General features: G+C 45.6%; 1 protein-coding gene across 6 annotated transcripts in view; it reads left to right on the top strand.

Moving 5' to 3' along the window:
• The window catches only part of FRMPD2 (FERM and PDZ domain containing 2), a 128,639-nt gene extending 107,864 nt beyond the window's left edge, over positions 1–20,775 (top strand). The window contains exons 25-30 of one of the 6 annotated variants that reach the window (XM_045399921.3): positions 1,000–1,147; positions 2,906–3,120; positions 5,427–5,525; positions 10,413–10,756; positions 17,716–17,997; positions 20,490–20,775. In XM_045399921.3, coding sequence (XP_045255856.2) covers positions 1,000–1,147; positions 2,906–3,120; positions 5,427–5,525; positions 10,413–10,756; positions 17,716–17,997; positions 20,490–20,493 — 1,092 coding nt within the window. In that variant the 3' untranslated portion in view covers positions 20,494–20,775. Of the gene's footprint in view, positions 1–999; positions 1,148–2,905; positions 3,121–5,426; positions 5,526–10,412; positions 10,757–14,320; positions 14,340–16,725; positions 17,547–17,715; positions 17,998–20,489 lie in introns of those variants that run through there. The other 5 variants (XM_045399924.3, XR_012417245.1, XR_012417246.1 and 2 more) reach the window with 5 other exon arrangements.
• The last annotated feature ends 2,147 nt before the right edge of the window (positions 20,776–22,922 follow it).

The raw sequence follows: 22,922 nt of genomic DNA, 5'->3' as shown, positions 1-22,922 counted from the left end.
GCCACTTTTTGCTTTCTTTCCTAAAGTGGTCCTCTGGTGTCTGGTGAAATTTGCTTATATTAGTGACTTTGGTTGACCTATCTTGAGAATGGAGCCATAATTTATTGATACCTTCTGATATTTAGACCTTTGCTAATGAGCATGGGTAGAGAGGGTACTTGGCTGGCCTCCTGGCTGCTTTGGCAGGTGCTGAGTGACAGGTGCAGCACGAAGATGAAGGCAGGGCCACATGTCCTGAATGGGAGCTTGGCATTTCTGAGAAGCTTCCAGGTGATGTCTCGCTGCTGGTTCTTGAAACCACACTTAGGGCAACAAGGGTATATGGTGTTGTGTGGAGAAAGGTGGGAAATCACTTTGGAAAGAAGGGGAGGGCAGTTGGTGCAGACCTGGGGTGCCACAGGTTTGAGTCTTAGGTGAGGGGAAGCATTGGAGACTTTAAGCCAAGAATGTTGCATGTTCAATTTGTTCAATGGCAGTCATGATGGGGTGGACCAAGAGGGGTGCAGACAGGGTCCAGCGAGCCAAGGTAACCAGAGTTTGCCACGGCCCAGGGGGACACTGGCAGTGAGAGAGGGGGTGCAGGGGAGGGGGCACTGGGGAGTTGTTCCTGATGGAGAATGTTCACAACTTAGAAACCAGATGAAGGAGAGCTGGACCACTCCAAATGTGGCCCTTGGCAGGTTAATGGTGGGGTGAGCCAATGTGAGGGGAGGAGTGTTTTAGGAAGAACGAGGAGGGGAAGTGAGGGTGAGTGAGGGGAGGAAGATGAGTGTGGCACTGCATATGTGAAGTGGAGGTAAATGTGTTGCTTCCAGGTGTACTTGTCTAATAAGCACTGAGAAATCTGGGTCTAGATTCTAACACATAGGCTAGTTGAGAGATTCAAATGAGGCTGCTCATAGGAAGCGTCCGAAAATTAAAAAGCATTTGCAGAGTCAAGGGAGTGCCTCCTGGTTGCCACACGAAGTGTAAACTGAGTTTGTTCACCCTTCCTTCTAGATTGCAAGACTAGTCTTAGAGAGAAGAGGCCCCAGGACTACACAGCAGTGTCCTTCTGCTAATGACAGCATGGGAGATGAACACACGGCTGTTTCCTTGGTAACAGCCTTGCCTGGCAGGCCTTCGAGCTGTGTCTCGGTGACAGATGGTGAGAGGAGAGAGAATTGAGTGTTACTATTGTCATGTTATTGTGTGCCGCTTTTGAATTGTCAGGTCAAAAGGGAAAGGCACAAAGCCTTCCTCTGGGTTCTGAAAAGAAAGTGAGCCATGGTGATCATGCTGAGATCAGCTTTCTCATGCGATGGAAGCCCATCTCATGGAATAGGTTTCTGGAAACAAATGCATTTTCCCCAAATGATTTCTAGGCGTCTTTCTGCCCCCAGCCTTCCTCAGTCCTTTGATCAGCTGCCAGAACCTTAATGTTTGTGTGAATATTTAGGATGAAATTGACTGAAAGGGTCATACATTGTCAGATACATTTGGCTTCACAGTCCAGCCAAGTCATTTGTAATGAAGTTATTTGAGGAATGACTAGGCAGGTTGGGAGAGGAAGGTTCAGGAATCTAGCTTTGTTATTAGCATCATTTTAAAAAGCAAATGAACAATCAGTTTAGAGGGACAACACTGCATGTTTTCCAATGGGCTGCCCCTCTGCACTTTCCTTGTGATTTTGGTATTTGCCAGGAACATGTTAATTTCCTCAGTAAGAATTATTTGGACCTTAGCCATGTTTTAGTCCCTTCATAGAGATTTTCTGGTTTTGCTGCAGAAGATGCAAGGCAGCCATAGGGTTGGGATGGGGTAAAGGGGGAATGCTTCTTTTTAAATCAAGGCTCCTCTGTCCTCATCCCTTTGCTCACTCCCTTGGGGCCTTTGGGAAGCTGACTCCAAAGAGTGGAAGAGGCCTCATGGCGATGGTAGAACTGGTCGTGCGACACACCTTCACATAATTGCTTCACATGCTTCCATTCTTGCCCTGGTGAAGTTTGCAAGTCTGTGCTCTGTGCCTCTGTGCATTGATGCCAGCGGAGTCGCTGGCATCAGAGAGGCAGCCCAGAGGCCTTTTTGGTGGACAGACCATGTAGATGGCCAGCTGTGCTCATCTTTGGTGCCCAGAGGCAACCGTTTTATCTTATGGTCAGCCTACATGGGTAAACAAAATGGCAGCTAAAGCACTGTCCATAGAGTCGGCCATAATTTTCTCCATGGTCTAATTATGCAAAATTTAGTTTCAAGTATACTACAAAATGACTAGAGTTCTAAAGGAGTAATAAGAATATATGTGATACAGGTTTTATTAAATGCCAAGAGCATGTTGTGTGTGCCTGGCAGCTATATCTTTATGTATAAACATAGTTGGGTTATCTATAATAGTGCTATTCAATATAGTAGCCACTTGCCACATGTGGCTATTGAGGACTTGAAATGTGACCAATCTAAATGGATAAAATAGGTATTGGATTTTGAAAGTTTAGTTTGTAAGAAGAATAAAAACATCTCATTAACAATTTTTTCATATTGATGACATGTTGAAGTGGTAATATTTTAGATATATGGTATTAAATAAGATGTATGATTAAGTGTATTTAACCGGGTTCCTTTTACTTTTTTAATTGTTTTATTTATTTTTTGTTTTACTTTTTATTTGCTTTTTCCTTTTCTTTTAATGTAACTATTTGAAAACTTCAAAATGACATTTGTGGTTTGTATTTATAGCTCACATTATATTTTATTGGACAGCACTAATCCATAACATACATAATGTACTCTGCCATAAAAAGTAGCAAAAGAATTATTTTAACGTAAAAGAAATAATTCATCTACTTGACAATTTACATTTTGAGACTGGTCAATTTCACTTGTAATCGACTGAAGAATTTGTTTTTATCAACATATCACACTACAGGTCCTAAGTTTGAAGTTAAACTAAAAAAGAATGCCAATGGTTTGGGATTCAGTTTCGTGCAGATGGAGAAAGAGAGCTGCAGCCATCTCAAAAGTGATCTTGTGAGGATTAAGAGGCTCTTTCCGGGACAGCCAGCTGAGGAGAATGGGGCCATCGAAGCTGGTGACATTATCCTGGCCGTGAATGGAAGGTCCACGGAAGGCCTCATGTTCCAGGTGCTGCGGGGCACGGGCAATGCAGCTCTATGTGCAGGCTGGCCCCAGCTTTGCCTCTTGCTGGCGTGCCGCCATAGGGAAAACTCTGGGCTCTTGAAAATCACACCAGCAGCCTGGATTTTAATCACACAAAGAGAGTAATTAGTGGTACACGCTCACATTTAATTTAAAATCTCTGTTTTTAAATATCTGACCTTAACTCAGCCTTGCTTCTCGCTGGGTTCATGAGAGAAGCTGAAGATAAAGCCCTGGCCTCTGTGCTGGCTGACGTCTCTTCACACACATCCTGGGAGTTGGGCGTGGGGCTGAAGGGACTAGATTGGGTCCCTTTCTGTTCTCCTTCTCATTTCTCAGCTACACTTATAGCTTTTCATACATTGTTGCACTGATTGTCCTGCCTATGATCAAAAATGCAATTTAAGAAGAAGAAAGAGTAATGAAATATTGTATATATTAGACAGAGTCCTGGAAGAAAATGGAGTCATTTGAGGAACATTTAATTAAGGTGTGGGCAGGTTGTTAGGAAGCTCAAGGGAGCATGTTGTGGCCTAGGGCTAGGAAGAGTGGGAAGCAGTTACCCTTAACCCGAGATCAAAGGGGATGCGAAAGCGCAGTTACCCCACCCCGGGAATGGAGAGCTGGTGGAGGGACTCGCTGGCATGAGCTCTTGCCTTGGCTGAGGTTGTAGTCATCCCATGGCAACCTGAAGGGAGGAATCTGGAAGCAGCAATGACCTCCTCTCCCTGTCTCTGGTCTCCCGCCGTGTTCCCCTAACTGAGCCCAACAGGAAGCCTCATGCAGTCTTCATAGGTCAGCTCCAGAATCACAAAGCAAGATGGGCAAATGGGGACAGTGGTTCAGGGCAGGGCAGGGCAGCGGGGAGGTCTCTAGAACATCATCCACTCGGGTGGGAGGGTGTACCTTCATCTGTCCATCTCCTGATCCAAGAACCCTTCTCTGAGAACCACTGCTGGGCTGGCAACTCTATGAGAGACTGAAGACACAGAGGAGGACAGCTCATGCAGTCTCAGAGCTCATGGGCAGGAAACAGCGGTGATGGCAGGAGACACGTACCCTGGGAGACGAAAGCCCATGCTACAGTGCTCACACCAGTGAGCCAGGAAAGAAGTGCACCCCTTGGAAGTCCTGGATGGCTGAGGCAGGGACTAGGGAGTGTTCTGATCAGCAATTCTCAAGCAGGGATTATTTCCCTCTCAGAGGACATTTGCTTAAGTCCAGAGACATTTGTGGTTGTCACAGCTGATGAGTGTTTCTGGCATCTAGTGAGTAGAGACCAGAGATGCTGCTAAACACCCTACGATGCATAGGACAGGCATTCTCACAAGGAATTGTCCAGCCTGAGAGGTCAACAGTGCCAAGAGTTTGAGAAATCCTGGTCTAAATAGGAAATAGGAGCTATCGAGGCAACCTTGAGCCCTGGACATTGAGGGGGTGGCTTGGAGCAACAGGTTCAGCATGGCAGGGGCTTAGGATGTGGGTGCAGAGGGGAGTAGATGGGAGAGAGGGAACTGGGGTGAGAGGCAGCAGCAGGTAGAAATGGGGTCTATGTGCTATGCCTTGGAGCTTACATTGAGGGAAAAGTGAGTCAGCCAGGGTGTGCAGTGGGAGGAAGGACTCAGTTATATCTGCATTATGGAAAACTACCCTTGAGCATTGTGGAGGGAGGCAGGTGGGTGACACTGGAGAAGGCAGCAAGCAGAGAGGAGGTCACTGCAATCCTATAGGCGAGAGGTTCCCAGAGCTCAAGCCGAGCCCTGATAGGAAGCTCAGAGCCAAGGATCAGGCTTTAGAGATTCAGGTGGTGGAGCCTGCACAATTGGTGGCCCAAGATGAGGGGAGGTTGGGAGGAAAGGGCAATTGAGATGAACAGCCATTTGTTGGAGCCACTCTTTCTCTCTCTGAAGAAAAGGCATTGGTATTGGCAGATATTGCCATTCCCTTGAGCAACGTGGAGGGAGGCAGGTGGGTGACACTGGTGAAGGCAGGGACCAGAGAGGCGGTTACTGCAATATTACAGGTGAGAAGTTCCCAGAGCCCAAGCTGCACAAAGGTGATGCACAGCCCAGCATCTTGCATCAACTTTGTGGAAGCTGCAGGACACTGACGTTGGTTCCTTGCACTTTGAAAAGTCAGGGCCACGGCAGTGTTCTCTGGAGTTCTTAGGAGTGAGAAATAGACCAAGGTGCAGGAGGGAGGAGCCAGTGCCTGGAACACAGTGGGGAGAACATCGCTGTATCCCCAGCGATGCAGTCCCAGATCTAACAGTGAATCTTGGTTTCTCGCAGGAGGTGCTGCATTTACTGAGAGGGGCCCCACAGGAAGTCACGCTCCTCCTTTGCCGACCCCCTCCAGGTGCGCTGCCTGAGATGGAGCAGGAATGGCAGGTAGGCTGCAGTGTCTTCTACTCGCTCTGCCTGGCTCTGGTTGGGCCCCCCTTTTCCTGATTCTAGGGTCCTAAGAGGGTTGTAGGGTTGTAGGTAGGTTCAGTGCCACCTCCTTTCACAGGGGCAGGAAAATAGCTGGTCCCCGAACCTCAGTAGGTCTCCTTCCTCTCCTTGATTCTGACTCTTCCAACATTTGGGTCTTCCTGTAGATGTTTACATGTTTAGACTTTGGCTGTGAAACTTTTAGGGCCAGGTTCTTTGGAAGCCCAGGCATCAGAGAGGGAAGCCTGGGAGGAAGGAGAGTAGACACAGAAGCAGACCAAGGGAATTTCCAATAAGAATTTCCATTCTGAGAGATGATGTGGAAAATAGGATATATGATTACCCCCCTAATGCATGAAATAGGCGCGCGCAGTCTAGTGCAAAGAAGAGAGCCACTGGAATCAGGAAAATCAGGATTTTTACCTTGATTCCTATGTTAGTCAGGTTCTCAGAGAAATAGAACAGATAGAATGAGTGTGTGTGAGTGTGTGTGTTTATGTGTGTTTATATATGAAGAGAGTGAGAGAAAGAGAAAGAGATTTATTATAGGAATTGGCTCATGTGACTATGAGGGCTGGCCAGTCCAAATTCGACAGGGCAGGCCAGCAGGCTGGAGACCCAGGGAATAACTGATGGAGATCAAGCCCAAAGGTGATCTGGAGGCAGAACTCCCTCCTCCTCAGGGAGGCCAGTCTTTCCTCTTAGGGGCTTCAGCTGACAGCATGAGGCCCACTACATTATGGAAGACAATCTGTTTTACTCAAAGTTTGCTGATTTAAATGTCAAATCACATCTAAAAAAAATACCTTCACAGCGACATCTAGATGGTATGTGACCACTTATCTGGGTACCATGGCCTAGCCAAGTTGACAGATAAAATTACCCATTGCCATGCCTTCTGCGAGGTCCCTAGGAAACAGATTTTGCAGCAGACATGTGAGTGTGGGAGGTTTTTATGGGCCTGCACTTGAGAACATCCCCTGTGAGGGTGACTGAAGTGGGGTGAGGCAGAAGGAGAGATCAATGTGCATCTATAACCAGGGCCTCAGCTGACCCTGGAGGGAGCCCTGGAGCAGAGATGGCCCTTTGGAGCTGCCATGAATTGGGACAAGAGAACCTGTGCCTTTGCGTGTTGCCCTAACCAGCACTGGGGTGTAGGTCACCCCAAGGGGGGGGGAGATGAGGCAGTGGGATGTGAGTCTCAGTCCTGGAGAGGGGATCTGGGCGGGTACCTGGATCACCTGTACCTGCTGTGCTGCATGGGCCTTGGGCAGTTGCCTGTCCTCTCTAGGCCTCATGATTCCTCATCTCTAGGATGTGGATAAAAAGGATCACTTATTGTGCCTGAGGGTGTCACCATCACTAGGACAACATAAAGGGCTTGATGACCCAGATCCTGTTGATGCTTAGACTCCAAGAGGTCATTTGACATAGCATCTAGGGAGAGAAGAGCTATGGGAAAGATATCCAAAAGTTGCTGGTTTGGAAAAGAAGGTAGATGACAGCAATTGTGTTAAGAAACTGAACCAGATGAGAGAGGGCCAAATTTCACATACACCAATTCAGGCCAAGGTGCTGGGACTCTGTGTTTTTGTTGAAATCTCTAGGAAATCCCAGGGAAAAAAGCAATCTTTCCATCCTGGAAAATAGCTCCTCCCAGGAGAGCCCATAAAGCTCTAGCAGGAAGGGTCCAGGTGAGGCGTGTGGGTGAGCTTTCCCTCCTCATACCCGAAGGCCAAGTGGGAGAAGGATTGTGATTTGCTCGGGTGGCTCCAGTGGTCAGATTGCAGAGCAAGGGTAAGCAGCTCTGGGGAGTGAGCATTTAGTCCATAAAGTAAAGCACCTCTGAGAAGGAGGCAGCCATGCCCACATTTGGGGTAAGGACATTCCAGGCAGAAGGAACAGCATGAACAAAGGCCCTGAGATGGGAACCCACCTGGATGTTTGAGGGACAAAAATACAAGTGTGCTTGGGCTGTCGTTAATGAAGCAGAAGTGGAGGAAGTTGTGGAGGCGGCAGGGACCGACCCTGGAGGGCCTTGGGGATCAGAGGAACATGATGCCACCATCCTGCATGCAGTGGGAAGCCACTGGGCTGGCATGGAGGGTTAAGCAGGAAATGTCCTCCTCCATTCTTCAGAGGAGCCACTTGGGTTGCTCGTGCTCAGGGACTGCAGGAAGTCAAGCAGGTCAAACATGATGTGGCTTGGACTCAGACTGTAGCTGAAGAGTTAAGCAGCAGCCAGATTTGGGATACATCTGGCAGGTGGAGTCAGGAGACTACTTTGTGATTAGAAAAGGGTATGAGGAAAGAGAGCCATGAAGCTTTGGCATGAGGAAGCCAATACAGGGTGAAGGAGGGGTCAGAAGGTAAAAAGCCCAATTTTCCTTATTCCAATACCTCTCTCTGCACTAGATCACACATGCCTATTTCATGCTTTAAGAGGGTAATCATAGATCCTATTTTCCTCTTCATCTCTCTTGGTACCAATTACCAAGAGAGGGACTGCTTACAGGGGCTGGGGAAGGCCATCTGGGGTGCATGGAGGAGAAACAATAGTTCTGATATCATGTAAAACTGAGATGTTTATAGGCTATCCAGTGAAGATATCTATTAAGCAGTTGTGGAGAATAGGCATGAGATCAGGGCTGGGAAAAGTGAATTTGGGAGTTGTCAGCATGTAGAGGCCATGTAAAGCCATGAAATGGTTGAGATCACCTTGGGAAAGAGTGCAGATAAGTTCAAGGAGAGGACTCAGAAGTCAGCACAGAGCATGCCAACATTGAGAGGCCTGGTACAGAGATGGAACAGCATATGAGATTAAGATGGGGCCGGGGAATTGGTGGAAAAACGAAGCAAGGGTGAGACTAACGATCAACTCCAGGTAAGTACAGCAAATGAACGAGGAAGCTCTCAGAACGTTGCTGAGAGAGAGAGAGAGAGTGGGAGGACAGAGATTTGTTCTTCGGCTTTAGAAAGATAGAGGTCACTGGGGACCCTGATGTGGGCTCCTTCCATTGGATGGTAAGGACAGAAGGCTGGTGCTAGTGGGAACGAGAAAGAAGGAGGGAGGCATGGAAATTGTGAGCAGAGACACTCATGTAAGAGGCTGCCATGAAGTAGAGCACAGAAATGGGTGGCGAGAGGTAGAAGGTGAAGTTGGGGTAGGGGCACAGGCTGCTCAGTGGAATTTGCTGTGGGAAGATGAAGAGTTCTCATCTGAACGTGTCCGTTCTCACTGTGAGGTCACAGGCAAGGTCAGGGTGGAGTTGTTGGAAACTTGAAGAGAGAGACAAGATGAGAAATAATTTAGAGAGCAGAGGTAGAAAACTGAATTGATTAAGGACACAGAGAAAGATTATCTGGAAGTCTTGACTGCCCATTTGACATCTGCAGTCACACACTTGAAGCTAATCTAGTCAGAGGCTCAGAAGCAGGGGTGAGGTTCACACAGTTTGAGTAGGAATTAAAACGGAAACCCAGAATCTGCAAGTGACATGTGGGAGGAAGAGAGGGGCAAGGAGGTGGGCGCTCAGGGTCTTCCTTGCCTGTAAGTGAGCATCTAGGGGGCAGAGCCATGGAATCTAAGCAGAGTAAGAGGCACACCGAGGACATGTGTGACAGGGAAGGGGAGTGGGGGTTCTGATGAAAAGCAGCAGCTCCACAGACTGGAAATCTTGGAGTGGGGAAGGATTGCTGGAGAGCGTGTCCAGGGACAGTGAGCTAGGAGAGGATAGGTTAAAAAACAGATTTTGTAGGTCTCTCCAAATAGTATGAAATGTGATAAAATATGCTCTTTCTTAAAATTTTGATTTTTGGTGTATCCTTTATAATGTCCAGTCTATCAGAAGAGTAGTAAATGTTTATGACTTATAATTAAATAAATGTGCACATTTGGAGGTGTATCCCTCTCGTTGCTAGGGATGTACAATCAGAAAGGTGGGGAGACCACTCATTGGGGTGGTTCTTCTTTTGTAGGTGAGGGCAGGGGTGGGAACCCAGCCATGGGCTTTATTACATCAGGGATGGAGATCCGGGGGTGGAAGTGCTAGAAGATAATTTTCTGGAAAAGGTAAAATCATGATTCCTACAGATATAAAAATGAACACATGTTAAAGGTTTTATTTAACTCATTCAATGAGGGGACCAGGCAGATGTTAAAACTGGCTCAAAAAAAGATTTCAAAGGACCTGTTTATTTATAGAGTTGTAAAATAGCTCAAAGACAGTGGAGACAGCCAGAATCAGAGAACCCAGCAGGTTCTGCTGTAGATAAAAACAGTTTTCTACTGAAACACAGATTGTTTTTCTGTAGAAGGTCGAGCAGTGGCAGCAAGACATAGCACGTCACCAAAACCATACCTAAAAGGCTGACAGGGAGGTGAGCAGTTGAGATGAAGCAAGTCATGTCTGGGAAAGTGAGGAGGAGACCCAGGAAAGAGCATCTTGATGGGGCGGGAGACAGGGAGACAAGCCCTGCGATGACAGATGAAGATGAACTTAAAAAGAAAACATTTCTTATCGGAAAGTGGAATAGAGTCATTGTTTAGCATATTTATCTTCCATTTTTATCTTTGTCTAAATTTTGCAAATTTTTTTTATTTAAAAATAAGGCTCACATTTATGGAGAGCTTCCAAAGCCCCCTAAGCTAAGGTGCCTGAGTGTGCTGCCCAGGGTCCAGCCGGGAGCATGTGGAGGAGCTGGGATGCTATGGTGATAGGCCAACCTCAAAACCCATCTTGTAACTGCTCTGATCTACAACCACATGGGGGAAAAAAGCTTTTTATTTAAAAAAAAAAAAATTTGCACCCCAGAGCCAGTAATCAGTAGCATTTCTTTTAATAGACACCTGAACTCTCAACTGACAAAGAATTCACCAGGGCAACATGTACTGACTCATGTACCAGCCCCATCCTGGATCAAGAGGACAGCTGGAGGGACAGTGCCTCCCCAGAAGCAGGGGAAGGCCTGGGTCTCAGGCCAGAGTCTTCCCAAAAGGCCATCAGAGCAGCACAATGGGGCCAAAATAGAGAGAGACCTTGGGCCAGTTCCTTGACACATTCTCCTGAGTCCCACCCTCATTTATGCAAACTTCACCAAGAAAGGGATGCATCAACATTGGAGACCTCTTTGGAAAAGGATGTGAGGCAAAACTGCTATTCAGTTTGTGATATCATGAGACTTGGAAGGTAAGAATTGCCACATTTGCAGTCATTTTGTAAACTGTGTGCATCTCATTGCTAGGAAATTATAATCAAGCCATCAATAACTATGCTTGGATGCTTTTTGTACCCAGCACTGTTCAGGGCATTTAGGAGAGAGGTTGCACCAAGAGAAGCATAAGGTCTGGTGCTGCTGTGACCACCTGTGAACTTTTGGGAAAGCAAACCCTACCCAGACCACAATTGTCCCCAATATGTCTTGGAAACTATAGATGGCAGGCCTCAGGTTTTCTCCTGGCACACAAACTTTTCTCTTGTATCCTCCATGGCCTCTTAAAGCTTTGTAGTAAGAAGGAAGTTCTTACATGCATCCTCGTTTCTATTGCTAATATAATGCTTTATTATCAACATCAGTTTTTTTAAAAAGATGGGGTCTCACTATGTTGCCCAGGCTGAATTCAAAATCCTGGGCTCACGTGATCCTCCCACCTCAGCTGATCAAGTAGCTGGGTCTACAGGCACTGGCCATCATGCCTGGCTATACCAGCTTTTGTTTTCTAAACACATCTATATCTTCAAGACCACCCTGCAGCATTCATTTTCACAGTCATTTTAAACTTAGTCTGCATTTTTGTGTCCATCCATCTATAAGTATTTCTGGTTCTCAGTCCTATGCTGAAGGAACACATAGTCTTTGATTCAGTTTGACAAGTACTTATTACACAAGGGGCTTGGAAACCTGTTGGGAGCAGACAGAGGGCTGCACATGTAGGATAAGACCTGCTTCTAGGCATTTGCCAGCCAGAGGCTTGGGCATAAAGCAGGCAAATAACAAGGGGCAATCATTTGTGTCTGACACTCTATAAATCCACTTAGATGAAATGGCTCTCATTTGATGGTCATCCTAGAAGACTGTCAAAGGTAGATCCATAGGGAATGATAGTCCCTGTGAAGTGTAAAGTGGTGGTGTAATACAGTTGGACCTGGTGAGAGCTGTAAAATCCAGGAGCCAGGCATGCATTCCCTAAAAGTACCCTGCTACAATTTTTTGAAGAATGCTGTGTTAGCAGAACAGAAGCTAACTGGTTTGCAAAGTAGAACAGGGTGGGCAAGCACATTCATCAATGACATTCACTTTCATTGTCTGATAATGTATAACATAAGTGTATTTATAGCTCTTTACAATTGCACTCTAGGCAGTAATTGACATACTTGATAAAATAATAAAGAAAATAACCTACAGCGACTTGTCCAAGGACAATCATTGCCATGATCTTAAAGGACATATAAAAGGAACCGTACTTTCCTGTAGGCAGGAGGCACTTGTTTGGATATTGAAAGGTTTTGATGCCAGATAGTTTGGGATAATGAAAAGAGACCCTGGGAGCTGAATTATAAAGTGACTCTGGGTACAGGTACAAGCTTGGAATTTGACTTGCCAGGTGCCTTTAATTTAATATAGTTAATAGTTATTTAAAATGGTGTTTTAAACTATTAGTATAGGCAGTCACTGTTTCATTCATTAAATTACAGAAAATCAGCCTGTTCAATATAAAAATGATCTAGTTTAGCCTCAGACTCCATGCTGGAATCTGCTCCATAACATTCCTGAAGAAGGGGTCCTAGCTTTTGCTTGAATATCTGCAGGGATGCGGAACTTGCTACCTCTTGAGTGACCCATTTTATCATCATCTAGTTACTGATCAGAGGTTCTTCCTTATATTAAGGTGAAATCTTTATGCTGTTATGCTGTTCCTATGGGACCAGCATTTAAAGTTACACATTTTGCATACAGCATGGCTTATAAATTCAAGCCTCCTAACTTCATCCGAAGCTCAACCAAGGAAAAAGTGATTTGCTCCCACATAGAGGGAGCAAATACATCTTTATGTCTCTTTATGTCTTCTACTTCCAAGTCCGGATACCTATTTCTGCCTATCTTTTAGCATTTGCTTTTTTTTTTTTTTTTTTTTTTTACATCAAACATCACATTATTCTGTTTTTCTGAACCAAATTAAATTTGGCTTAGTGGCCCTATTTGCAAGGGTATACCAGATGTCCAAAATCTGTCATTCTTGGAGGGACTGCTCCTTCTAGAGCCACATGAGAGTCCCAAGGGCTCGTCCAGAGCATTCCAGGGGAGTCTCCGATCTTCAGTCTGTTGTGAACGCCCGTCGCCCATCATACTCACTGCCAGGCCAACATGGTCCATGTACCCATGGATGAACTGTGGGCAGTCAGCCTTACTGTTCTGCATATCCTGGCTCTCTCAATGGCCAACCGCTCCCCCTTTTTCTCTAGCCTCCCTGTGGTGGTTCTGTTGATGAATGCTTTCTGCCTCCTCACATTTCCTGACTTTATTTTTACTTCGTTTTCCCTCCCTCACTTAGGAACCTTTCCTCCCCTCTGAAAGAACTCAAACCAAGTCCACCTCTCCTCCAACAGGACGTCAGTTTGCATTTAATGCACACATAGTTAGTGGCCGCCCCCTACAGGAAGAAAAGAGGGACGCATGCCCTGCAACCCCTGGACACAGTTCCCCTAGTTCCTGGGTAGGGTCTGAATAAGAATTTCAAAGTGGGATTGTGACTCTCTGCAGAAGCTTTAAAAGTGTTTGCAGCTCAGTTCTGAGGTGGCTGTCGCAGGCCACTGCCTCTTAAATGTCTGGCATCTGTGAGTCAAACTCTTTAACAAAAAGAGCATGGATTTCTGGATCCTATTACATGGTTTCAGCATTGCCACTTACTAGTATGCCTGGAGAGTTGCCTTCCCTGAGCTGGAGGCTTCCCAAATGTAAATGGGGGCCATGACAGTTCCACAGGGTACTGTGCAGGTCAAAAGAAATAGCACGTGCAGGGTGCTGTCACACTGCCTGGCATGCAGTAAGAACTCAATGCAAGTCTGTTTTCCTTCCCTTTCCTGAGCTATTTCCAGCTAAAGAACAGGTCCCTTCAATTGAAATTCCCAGCAAATTGCCGGAACTTACCATCTGCCAGGTGGCAACTTCCTACAACCAGATGGCTGCCAGCACCACAGCAAACCCAAAGTGTTCATGGACAAGATTCGATTTCACTTTTCTTTCTCTGTTCTCTTCTTTTCTCACACTCTATATCTAGAGGTTTTACCGTCTAGTAGTAGATCTTTATAAAAATATCTTATAATAAAGCACTATAGTACATTTTTATGGAGGAGATTTGGATTACGTGCCTATCAGAGGGAAAGCTTGGCTGGAGTCACATTTTTTATAAGGTTAGTTCCTAAAGGTAGGCATAAGGCAACAATCGCATCAAGTCTCATTACCCTTGAATCATCACTTTGGAAGGAGTGATGTTGTTTGCCCCTTGGTGTGGGAGCAAATCACTTTTTGTTTGGTCAAGCTTCAGACGAAGTTAGGAGGCTTGCATTTATGGGCCATGCTGTATGCAAAATGTTTGTCTTTAAATGCTGGCCCCATAGAAACAGAGACAGACTGAGAGGATGGAAGATTTAGTTCTCCCACTCATGTGCACTTCAGGGCTTACACTCATTGGTTGGACAGTTGGTCTTTGCAGAATGTTTAAGGTTCTCTTTCTCTTTCTTTTTTTTGCCTAGCACATATCACTAAACTCATGTAAGTAAAATGCACGTAAGTTCACCAAGCATCACTTTGTGAAAGTGATGGTATAAATCTTGATGGTCATTTATTTAAGAAAGCAAAATGAAGCAGGAGTCCTTGAAATGAACCTAAAGTTATGACATACCTTCTGGGGAAGGACACTGCCTGGAATAGCAGAAGATAATTAGGAGGCCAGAGATCTCACTCAACTGCAGCTGCTAGGCCAGGTGTGATGTCAGAGTAGTTAGGGAGGGATGCAGTTGCCAGGTGAGGGAGCTGTCATGCCTGCTCCTGGGTTGGACTGTGGCTGAGGGGAGTGAGTGAGGTGGCAGAGCCTGGGATGGAGCCTGGGTGCTGCCTCTAGTAGGGTTCTCTTTATACCTTCCAGGCTCCCACGGGTACCTGCCCCCTGCATTCCTATTCCTATCCACACAATTCTGACAAATCCCAACTATTATACTTCAGCTCAGATTTATCATCTGAGCTTCAAATCTGGCAGTCCATTGAACTAGTCTACCTTGATGTTTTAGAGATACCATAAATCCAACCTGCCAAAACTAAATGCAGTTGTCAGGATCAGAGACCTGGGGCTCCCAGCTGTGTCATCAGGGCTAACAGGGACATCAGTATGGGGCCTGACGATGGAGAACTGGAGACATGAAGAAACACAAAACCCAAACTTTGTTGTGAGTTTAAGCATAAGCAAATAGGACAATTATAATACCTTCATATTTCAAGCCTGAAATGGCCAATCTGCTTCTGTGACTTTCCTCCTGAAGGTAGAGATGATTTTGGTGGTCCAAGTCTTTAAAGGATAGCTGTCCAGAAAAGTTGGGCATAGTGTCTTTTCTCAGTAAATATCCTGTAGCAAGCAGAGCCTTCAGAATGGTTTCACTGACCTCAGAGCTGAACTAGGATTCCTCTTAAAAATACCCACTGAGGAGTTTCAGGCCTTGGTGGGGACCCTGGTTCTGGGGTCCTGCTGGTTTGTGTGGGAGAGATGGCTGGCCAGGGAGCCCATGTGAAATCTCCAGATTCTCCTCTGGTTATCATCTGTCTATAAAAGCCTCCTTCTGTTGGACAGCTTGGTGGGCAGAGAATGAGGGCAAGAAGAACTTGAGGTCGTTACACAAACCCAGGGGGTGAGCAGAGAGCTCCGTGTACCCTGACAGCATCAGGGTCTTGCTGAAAGTCCTGCTACATTAGCCGTGAGATGGCTGACCTTGAACCCTGGGTGTAGGATTCCACCTCTTTACCCATCATGTCCACATGGCAAAACATGAGGCTTGCTGTGAAAGAATGTCTCTATCTTAATGAAATTCTCCAAATTTCCAAGTCTTGCCCTTTCTGTGAAATAGGCATACAGGCTTCTGGTGCCTCTTTATTCCCTAGTCACCCTTTCCCTATGCCCACAGTTGAGCCCCAGGTCAAATCTCCAAGGGCAGCCTGATGGCATGTGCAAAAGGGTAGAAGGATAGGCAGTCGTTGTCCCTACTTGTGGTGGGATAATGGCCAAGATTTCACCCTTGGGACCCCAAGTGCCCCTGGACAAGCGGGAAGAAAATAACTTTTTCTTTGGTTGAGCCTCAGATGAAGCCTTGCCTCTTGCCTCTTAGGCTGATGGCTTCCCTAGGTCTCTGTCCAGGCAGAGCCAGTAGCTGGAACTCCGAATCGAAACCAGAGGGCAAAGAGCTTATTAGAAGGGGTGGAGGGAGTCTACTGGTGGGAGGTGAGGTGTGGACATAAGCAGCTGCAGTGGCCAGTGGAAACATACTGCTGCCACCTCTCACTCCTCAACAAGGCTTAGTGTGCTCAGAAAGGAGGGAAGTGGGTGCTGCTTGAGGGGGTGGGGTCAGTAGTGAGTCTTGGCCTGGGCAATAGGCTAGATTTCCCATTCTTTGATAAAACTTCTTGAATGTTTCTTTCCTATTTTTGTAAGAAAACAGTTTCTACATGATTTGGCCAAGTTTAAAGCCAATTTTCCCTGCAAATGCTCAAGAATTAAGAATGTCTTTTGACAGTGAGTGTTCCTCTTCAGTCCTTGTAGAATAATTTCTTTTTTATACACTTGAGTGTGCATATATTTACATGACATTCACTATTTCACATACCCTGTAGCTCTTATGAGCGGAAATAATGTCTCTTTCACAGTGAAGCTCAGTTTGGGACAGACGCTTCCAGCTCTACTGGGGAGGAAGATGGACTCTCTGGGTGTCTGGGTGTTTGTAGCTATTGGGGTGCACCAGAGCCAATTTTAAGAGAAAGAGGCAATGCAGGAAAGGAGAAGGAGAGCAGCAGCACATAACAAAGCCAACCCATTGATTTGGGTATGGGGAAGGAGGCTGAGAAATGAGGATCCATGTATTTGGTAAAAAGCTAAATCTTTGTGCTTTTCTCTTAGATATTCCTTCTCATCTTCTCTAACCAGACCTTCGACAGATATTTTCTGAGCACCTTCTCTGCATGTCTGCAGTGCTGTGTAAAATGTCCTACCTTTGCATGGACTGTTCTTTCTAATCAAGAGGCGTGTGTGGCGAACTTGGGGCAGCCCCTGGAAGCCTTGATCTTTGACCATTACGTCTGCAGCTGCATCACCAGATAATGAGCTTCACCACTCACTTGTCTGACTCCTGTGTCCTTTCACAGGGAGTAAATGTCACTCTAGCTGGCCGCCTCTCTAAATAGGCACATTTTCAGTGCTCAGAAAAGGACCTGATCTTTGCACAAAGTACTTTGATGGTTGCCTGCTTGAGTCACTCCCAACCCCTTCCTGAGGCCCTTTCTTTGTAATTCTTCTGTTGAAATAGTTATCATATTCACAGTAGTAATCACAGCAACTCACATTTACTAAAAGCTTACCGCATATCAGGAACTCGGAGCGAGGGGGCTGTGTCGGAATTATGTAATTTACATGTCCCAATAATCCTAGACGCTTCTTGACGATTTAGTTTTGTCAAATGAGAAAACTGAGGTTCCAATGAAGTCAATAAACTTGTCCAAGGTCTGACTGACTCTGTTTGCCATGTGAAGAGTCTGTCTTAGAATTGGGTCATTGCCCTGCTTGCAATGCTGTGCTCTCTGGCAAGCCCCTCTGTCCCCTGAGCTCAGTAAGGTGCTGCAGCTGCCTCTATCATAGCACTTCCTACATGGACTGTAACATTTCTTTACTGCTCCAACTTCTCATTAAATTGGGGGCTCCTCAAAGCCAGGGGCAGTGCCTTATTCGTTTCTTGCTTCTTGGTGCCCAGAGCAGCCTCTGGCATGAGCTGTTTGAACATTGGCTGAGTCTCACCGGCCTGCGTCGTGGAGAGTATTCTAAAAGGCAAGGGGAAGGTAGGGCAAGGAATTTGTTTTATTAAGGCTGGAAGACACATGGGCTTCTGTTTTCTAGTCCTGAATTGGATGGGGAGGATGGGGAAGGTGACATGTACCATCCATGTGGAGCCCCTTCTCCCACCTCGGAGGATGAAGAGTATCTTACCATCAACTCTACATGCCAAGGCCAGCTACCCTGTGAAGAATGTTTGGAGGCAGATTCTGGGACCATTCTCTTGCCACAGTTCTGCTCTTGGGGCACTGTCCCAGAGTCTTTGCCTCCAGAAGAGTCCCCAGAGAGTGGGAGTGAATGGGAAGACCTGGAGGAGCCTGTGGACCTGGAGTACGGTGCCCTCAGGTGGGTATCACTCTGACTGGGTGGGCTGGGGCTGAGCTCTGACAGCAGCAGGGCTCAGTGCTATCAAGCCACTTCAGCTGGGGGCGGGGGATGGTCTGCGGGCATTGCCCAGTTTCCCCTGCATCTTCTCTGGGAGTCATGCGTCATTGTGATGGCCATTTTCACAGAGCACTTACCATGACCCTTGCACCATGAAAACGACCTACAACATGGGGACTGTCATCAGCCCCATTTCACACGACACATTTGGGGCTTTCTCAAGGTTATCCAGTGAGTAAGTGACAGAACCAGAATTCAAGCCTGATCGGTTCCCCACTCCATGGCCCACCTGTTGAGTGCCCATCTATTCTGACTCCTGTGTACAGGAGGGTGCATCTCTTTCCTCGGGTCTCTTTCTTTTGGGGGTCTAAATGTCTAGTGCTGATTCCTGTTTTGCCTGCTCCTACCTGCCCCTCTGCTGGATGTACTGCAGAGAAGAGTCTTGGTGTCCTGTCATAGGGCCCACCTTGTTGGACTGCTGTGGCTGAGTATAGACCAGCATCAGGAAAGTCTCACTGTTAAAGCAAGGAGCCACCGGAAGCTTACCTGGTCACCAGGCAGGGTCAGAACATATTGATGAGGACACAGGAGGAATAAGGACAGCAGAAACTGTCACACTGGGAGGAAGGGAGGTTAAATTCTGGGCAGGTCTGTAACCACCCAACATTCTGTTAAAGTACTTACAGTGCATATTTTAAAATGCTGAATGTTCCAAAAATTTTCACATAAACAGAGTTTCAAAGTCCATTGAAACTTACCGAGACATCAGTCCGAGAAGTTTCAGGTATAACTGAAACACACTCCTCCACTTTCCTCCCAGTGTGTCCCAGATCCATTTTCCTGGCTGTACATAAGGAAGCTCAGCCACCACAAATGATTGAGCTGGAGCCTCAGAGGACAGTGGTGGGCCAGCTGATAAAGAGAGTGGATATTTGAAATTAAAATATAACAAAAGGGCTAGTTCTTATCTGAAATAGGAAGCAATAAGTTAATAGAGTGGAAGATTCAGAGGCTTTGAAACCGTTCATGTTCATTTATGGGGAAGTAGAACACTTTATAACATCGGGAGTGTACATTATGGACTGACAGAAGTGTGGGCAAGCAGGAAGCAGCTTATATGCAGGGGCAGTCTTCTTGGAGCTGACTCCACAGGTCTGGGAAGCTGAAAGAAGAAGGCTGAACAATTGGTGAACCACAAGGGCCAGTCCACTGACATGTGCAGTGCCTCTGAGCCAGCTGGGAAGAGAAAGGCAGAAGGTGTGGCATTGTGGTTGGGGGTGCTCAGATTTGAAGCCTGGCTCTGGCACTCACTAGCTGGGAGACCTGCAGCACATGACTTTTAAACTGTTCCATATGCAGCTGACTGCCAGATGGAGATAACCAAACCCACCTCATGTGGTTATGATGCCAAGTGTGTAGTGGTAAGCGCTTAAAAAACATTAGCTACTTTTATCTTCAGTCACAAAGGAGGGAATTACTCCAGTGAGAGGATACAAGCTTTTTAATGCATTCAATCCTGTTGGGTTTTTCCATGTAGTCAAAGGAACTAGACAGTTGGCCTTGTGCCCTAACATGTGATATGGGTCTGGGTGGGGAGAAACACTCACCTATGACAAGGGTGCCAGGCTCTACCAAGTCCTCATCTATGTATGGACTGTGGCGTGGGATGTGCTCAGGGTGAGTCCTGTTAGAATCACCGATCCCACACAAAAAGGAGAACAGGTCTCACCCTCCCCTGCAGACAGAGGATGGGTGTGCCAACATGAGTGCTCAAGGCGTGAGTTCTTAGTTTGACTCCATGCAGCAGCCCACAGGTGTGCTTCATGGCATCTATGGGCTACTGCACCTAGAATGTTGACTCGTGTGCTTCTTTGGGGAAATGAAGGTCTTAACAGCCTTTAAATTCTCCAAAATGTCCATAACCCCTATAAGCTGAACCCCCTCCACTGTATCTATGATCTCATTTATAAGGAGGACTTTGCCTACAGAGCAGTGCAGCCTTTAAACCTAATCGCCAATTATTTCATTTGGTCCTTTTAGACGTTAAGACAGTCCTAGTACATAAGATAGTTTCTACATGTGATTTAACTTAATCCTCATGTCAATTTTGAGTGATATTCTTATTTCTCTTTTTAAAAGGGGCTTAGAAGGTTTAATTTGCCTGAGATCATACAGGTAGGAGGGGTGGATTCACACTACATCTGTCTGGTTCTCCTTTTGGTGCCTTTTCACATTTCCCCTAGAATGTGTCTTTTCATGTGAATTTGTGTAACACAGGTCATTCCACAAAGTGGCATGAGTCCTACTTTTCCTTCACAAAATATTTCTCTTTTATGAGGCTAAGAAAAACACCTTTGTTCAGTGGTATTAAGAAGAGGATGGAACTGTTCTGTTTAGGGAAGGCTGCTAGCAAAATGAGGAGGCCACCCATTAAAAGCTGCTTCTTGTTTTAGGTAAACACAGAGAGCAACCGTCTCCCGAGGCAGAGACTGAGGGTTTCTGCATGGAAGTCCTTTTGACAGAAGAGCCCTCAGGTGACCTTGGTCCAAAGAGTGTACCCACTGGCTCTGCCACGGGGAAAGAAACCTGTAGGCTCCTGCGAAGGTGACCTGGGATGAAGGGCCTGGCCCTGTTGTTAAGAGCTCACTGCAAGAAGAGCATGCTTGTCAATTCCGAGACTCATTTTGAATCATAGCTGTTGCCTCTCTTCAGTTCTGGGATTTACGTCCAGCAAAGCTTTGCGTGTGTGTGTGTGCGTGCGGAAAGGGGAGGTGGTGATAAGGGGGTGGGTGGCTTCCCTTTGTGAAAGGAATTGAGAACCAACCTCCTCCTCAAAGATACCCCAGGCAGGGTGAGGTCTTGCTGCGGCACTGGCACACACTCTCCGGGACAGATACAGGGTTGTAGGGTGCACTTCGTAGTTCACCTTGGAACAAAGGAGTTTCTATGGTTATCACAGTGGAAGGACTCTGTAAAGGGAATTGGCTCCAAGGTTATGGGTGTAATATGTTTTGATATCTTTCTGTATCTTTTCTATACAACTCCACATAGCTATACATTCTTTTAAAAGGACTTTCCTTTTGGACTTTATACCTGATTCTACAAAGCATATGAAGGAAAAATAAGATGCGGATATCTAGTAAAGAAAGTGGAGTGATGTGGTAGATCCAGCATTACCCCATATTAGGACAAAGAACTAAAGACATGTGGATTAGCAAACGCCCAAAAGAAACACTTGGGGGACCAGAGGCAAGCCCAGGAGCATACCTGGTGCTGTGTAACAGAGAAAGCAGGGCAGAGTCGGGGTCTCAGCATAGGGGAAGGGGAGACAACTTCATAGATACAACTGGGAGAGCTGGAAAAATGATTTAGTTTCAAAGCCCACTTCATCTACTAGAATCTCACACACACACACACACACACATCAAAGACTGGTAGGAAACAGGCTCTAGTTTTATCAGATCTGCAGAGGAATGATCACTCTTCCAGCTTACTGCAGTAGACCAAAAGCATAACAACAAAAAACCTACAAAGCTGACAATATTGAAAAATTTTAAACTTCCGTACAATAATAATGACAAAACTCATGTAAAAAGAACAGCAATGGGTTGGGAAAGCGTTTACATAATTGTGAACAAAGATTAATATTTTTAATATTTAGAAAGCCCATTATAGTTTATAATAGATCAATACAGGATTTCAATAGGCAAAATATACAATAAAATACAAATGACCAACAAACATACAAAACATTCTAACCAAAACAATGTCAATATATTGATTTGCATTCATTACGTTCACAAAATTAAAAAAAAAACTGTCCAATGCTGGCAAAATTTTGCTGAAGCTGGCATATTCAGAAATATCAAAAGCTGGGTATGTCCACTGACCTAGCAATGACATTTCTGAGAATTATCGCATAGAAATAATCCAGAATAGCAAAAATATTAATTTCTTTAAAAATGCTCACTGTAGAGCTCTTGATAAAAACAACACATTGGAATTGGCTGAAATGCCTTAGAATGATGGTAACATTAGAGAAAATGATGGTACAATAGCATAATAGAATATTGCACTGCCAAGAAAGCAATATAACTATGAAGAACTCACAACTTAGTCAAGTGTTTGATGTAATAACTCAGAATTACATGCTGGTTACAACTATGGAAGGCCTCGCAGGCACAAGGAGAAGCAACATGAACAGAGGGGAGCCTCAGCAATGGAACAGAGATTGACCAAAGTTTGGGTGATGGGATTAGGAGAATACACTTTATTTTGTCAAAAATTACTTTTATATAGCTATAAATTTTACATTGAAAATAAAGAGACTGAAACTGCAAAATAAGAGAGAGAAAGAAAGCAAGAATAACCAACCAAACAAAAACAAAGACCAAGGTTAAAAAAGTCTGTGCTCTAAAATCTAATTCGTGAACTCTCCTCTATGTGCTTTTGTTTCTAATTTTTCTGTTCTCCTTATGACAGAAAAATCTTATAGGTCATTTGGCTTCTTCTGCTATTAATGAAAAAGATGTTTCCAGGGATCTGAACAGCCTTGTTCTAAATTCTCTCAGAGCTGAGGCCAGCTCCCCTGATGCATCATTACAGTTTCACAGTCCTCAAGGTTAGAGAACTAATCAAGTATGCAATGAAGTGATTAAATAACAGTATTTACAATTTTAGAACTGCTCACATTCTGCTGAACACCGGTTGCTTATTTCCTCTTTGGAAAAGAAATTGGTGGATACAGGCTCAAAATACATCTGGTCCTCCTCCTTATAGGAAAGGACCACCCTTGACTCCCAGGCTGCTATACTCATTTTGAGCCATATGTTAATTTGTCTTAGGTGGACTCAATTGCAGCTACCACTTGCTTTGTTTCAGGGCAA

The sequence above is a fragment of the Macaca fascicularis genome, chromosome 9 (assembly GCF_037993035.2).
Source record: "Macaca fascicularis isolate 582-1 chromosome 9, T2T-MFA8v1.1".
Taxonomy (NCBI): Eukaryota; Metazoa; Chordata; class Mammalia; order Primates; family Cercopithecidae; genus Macaca; species Macaca fascicularis.
This window is presented reverse-complemented; position numbering and strand designations above follow the sequence as displayed.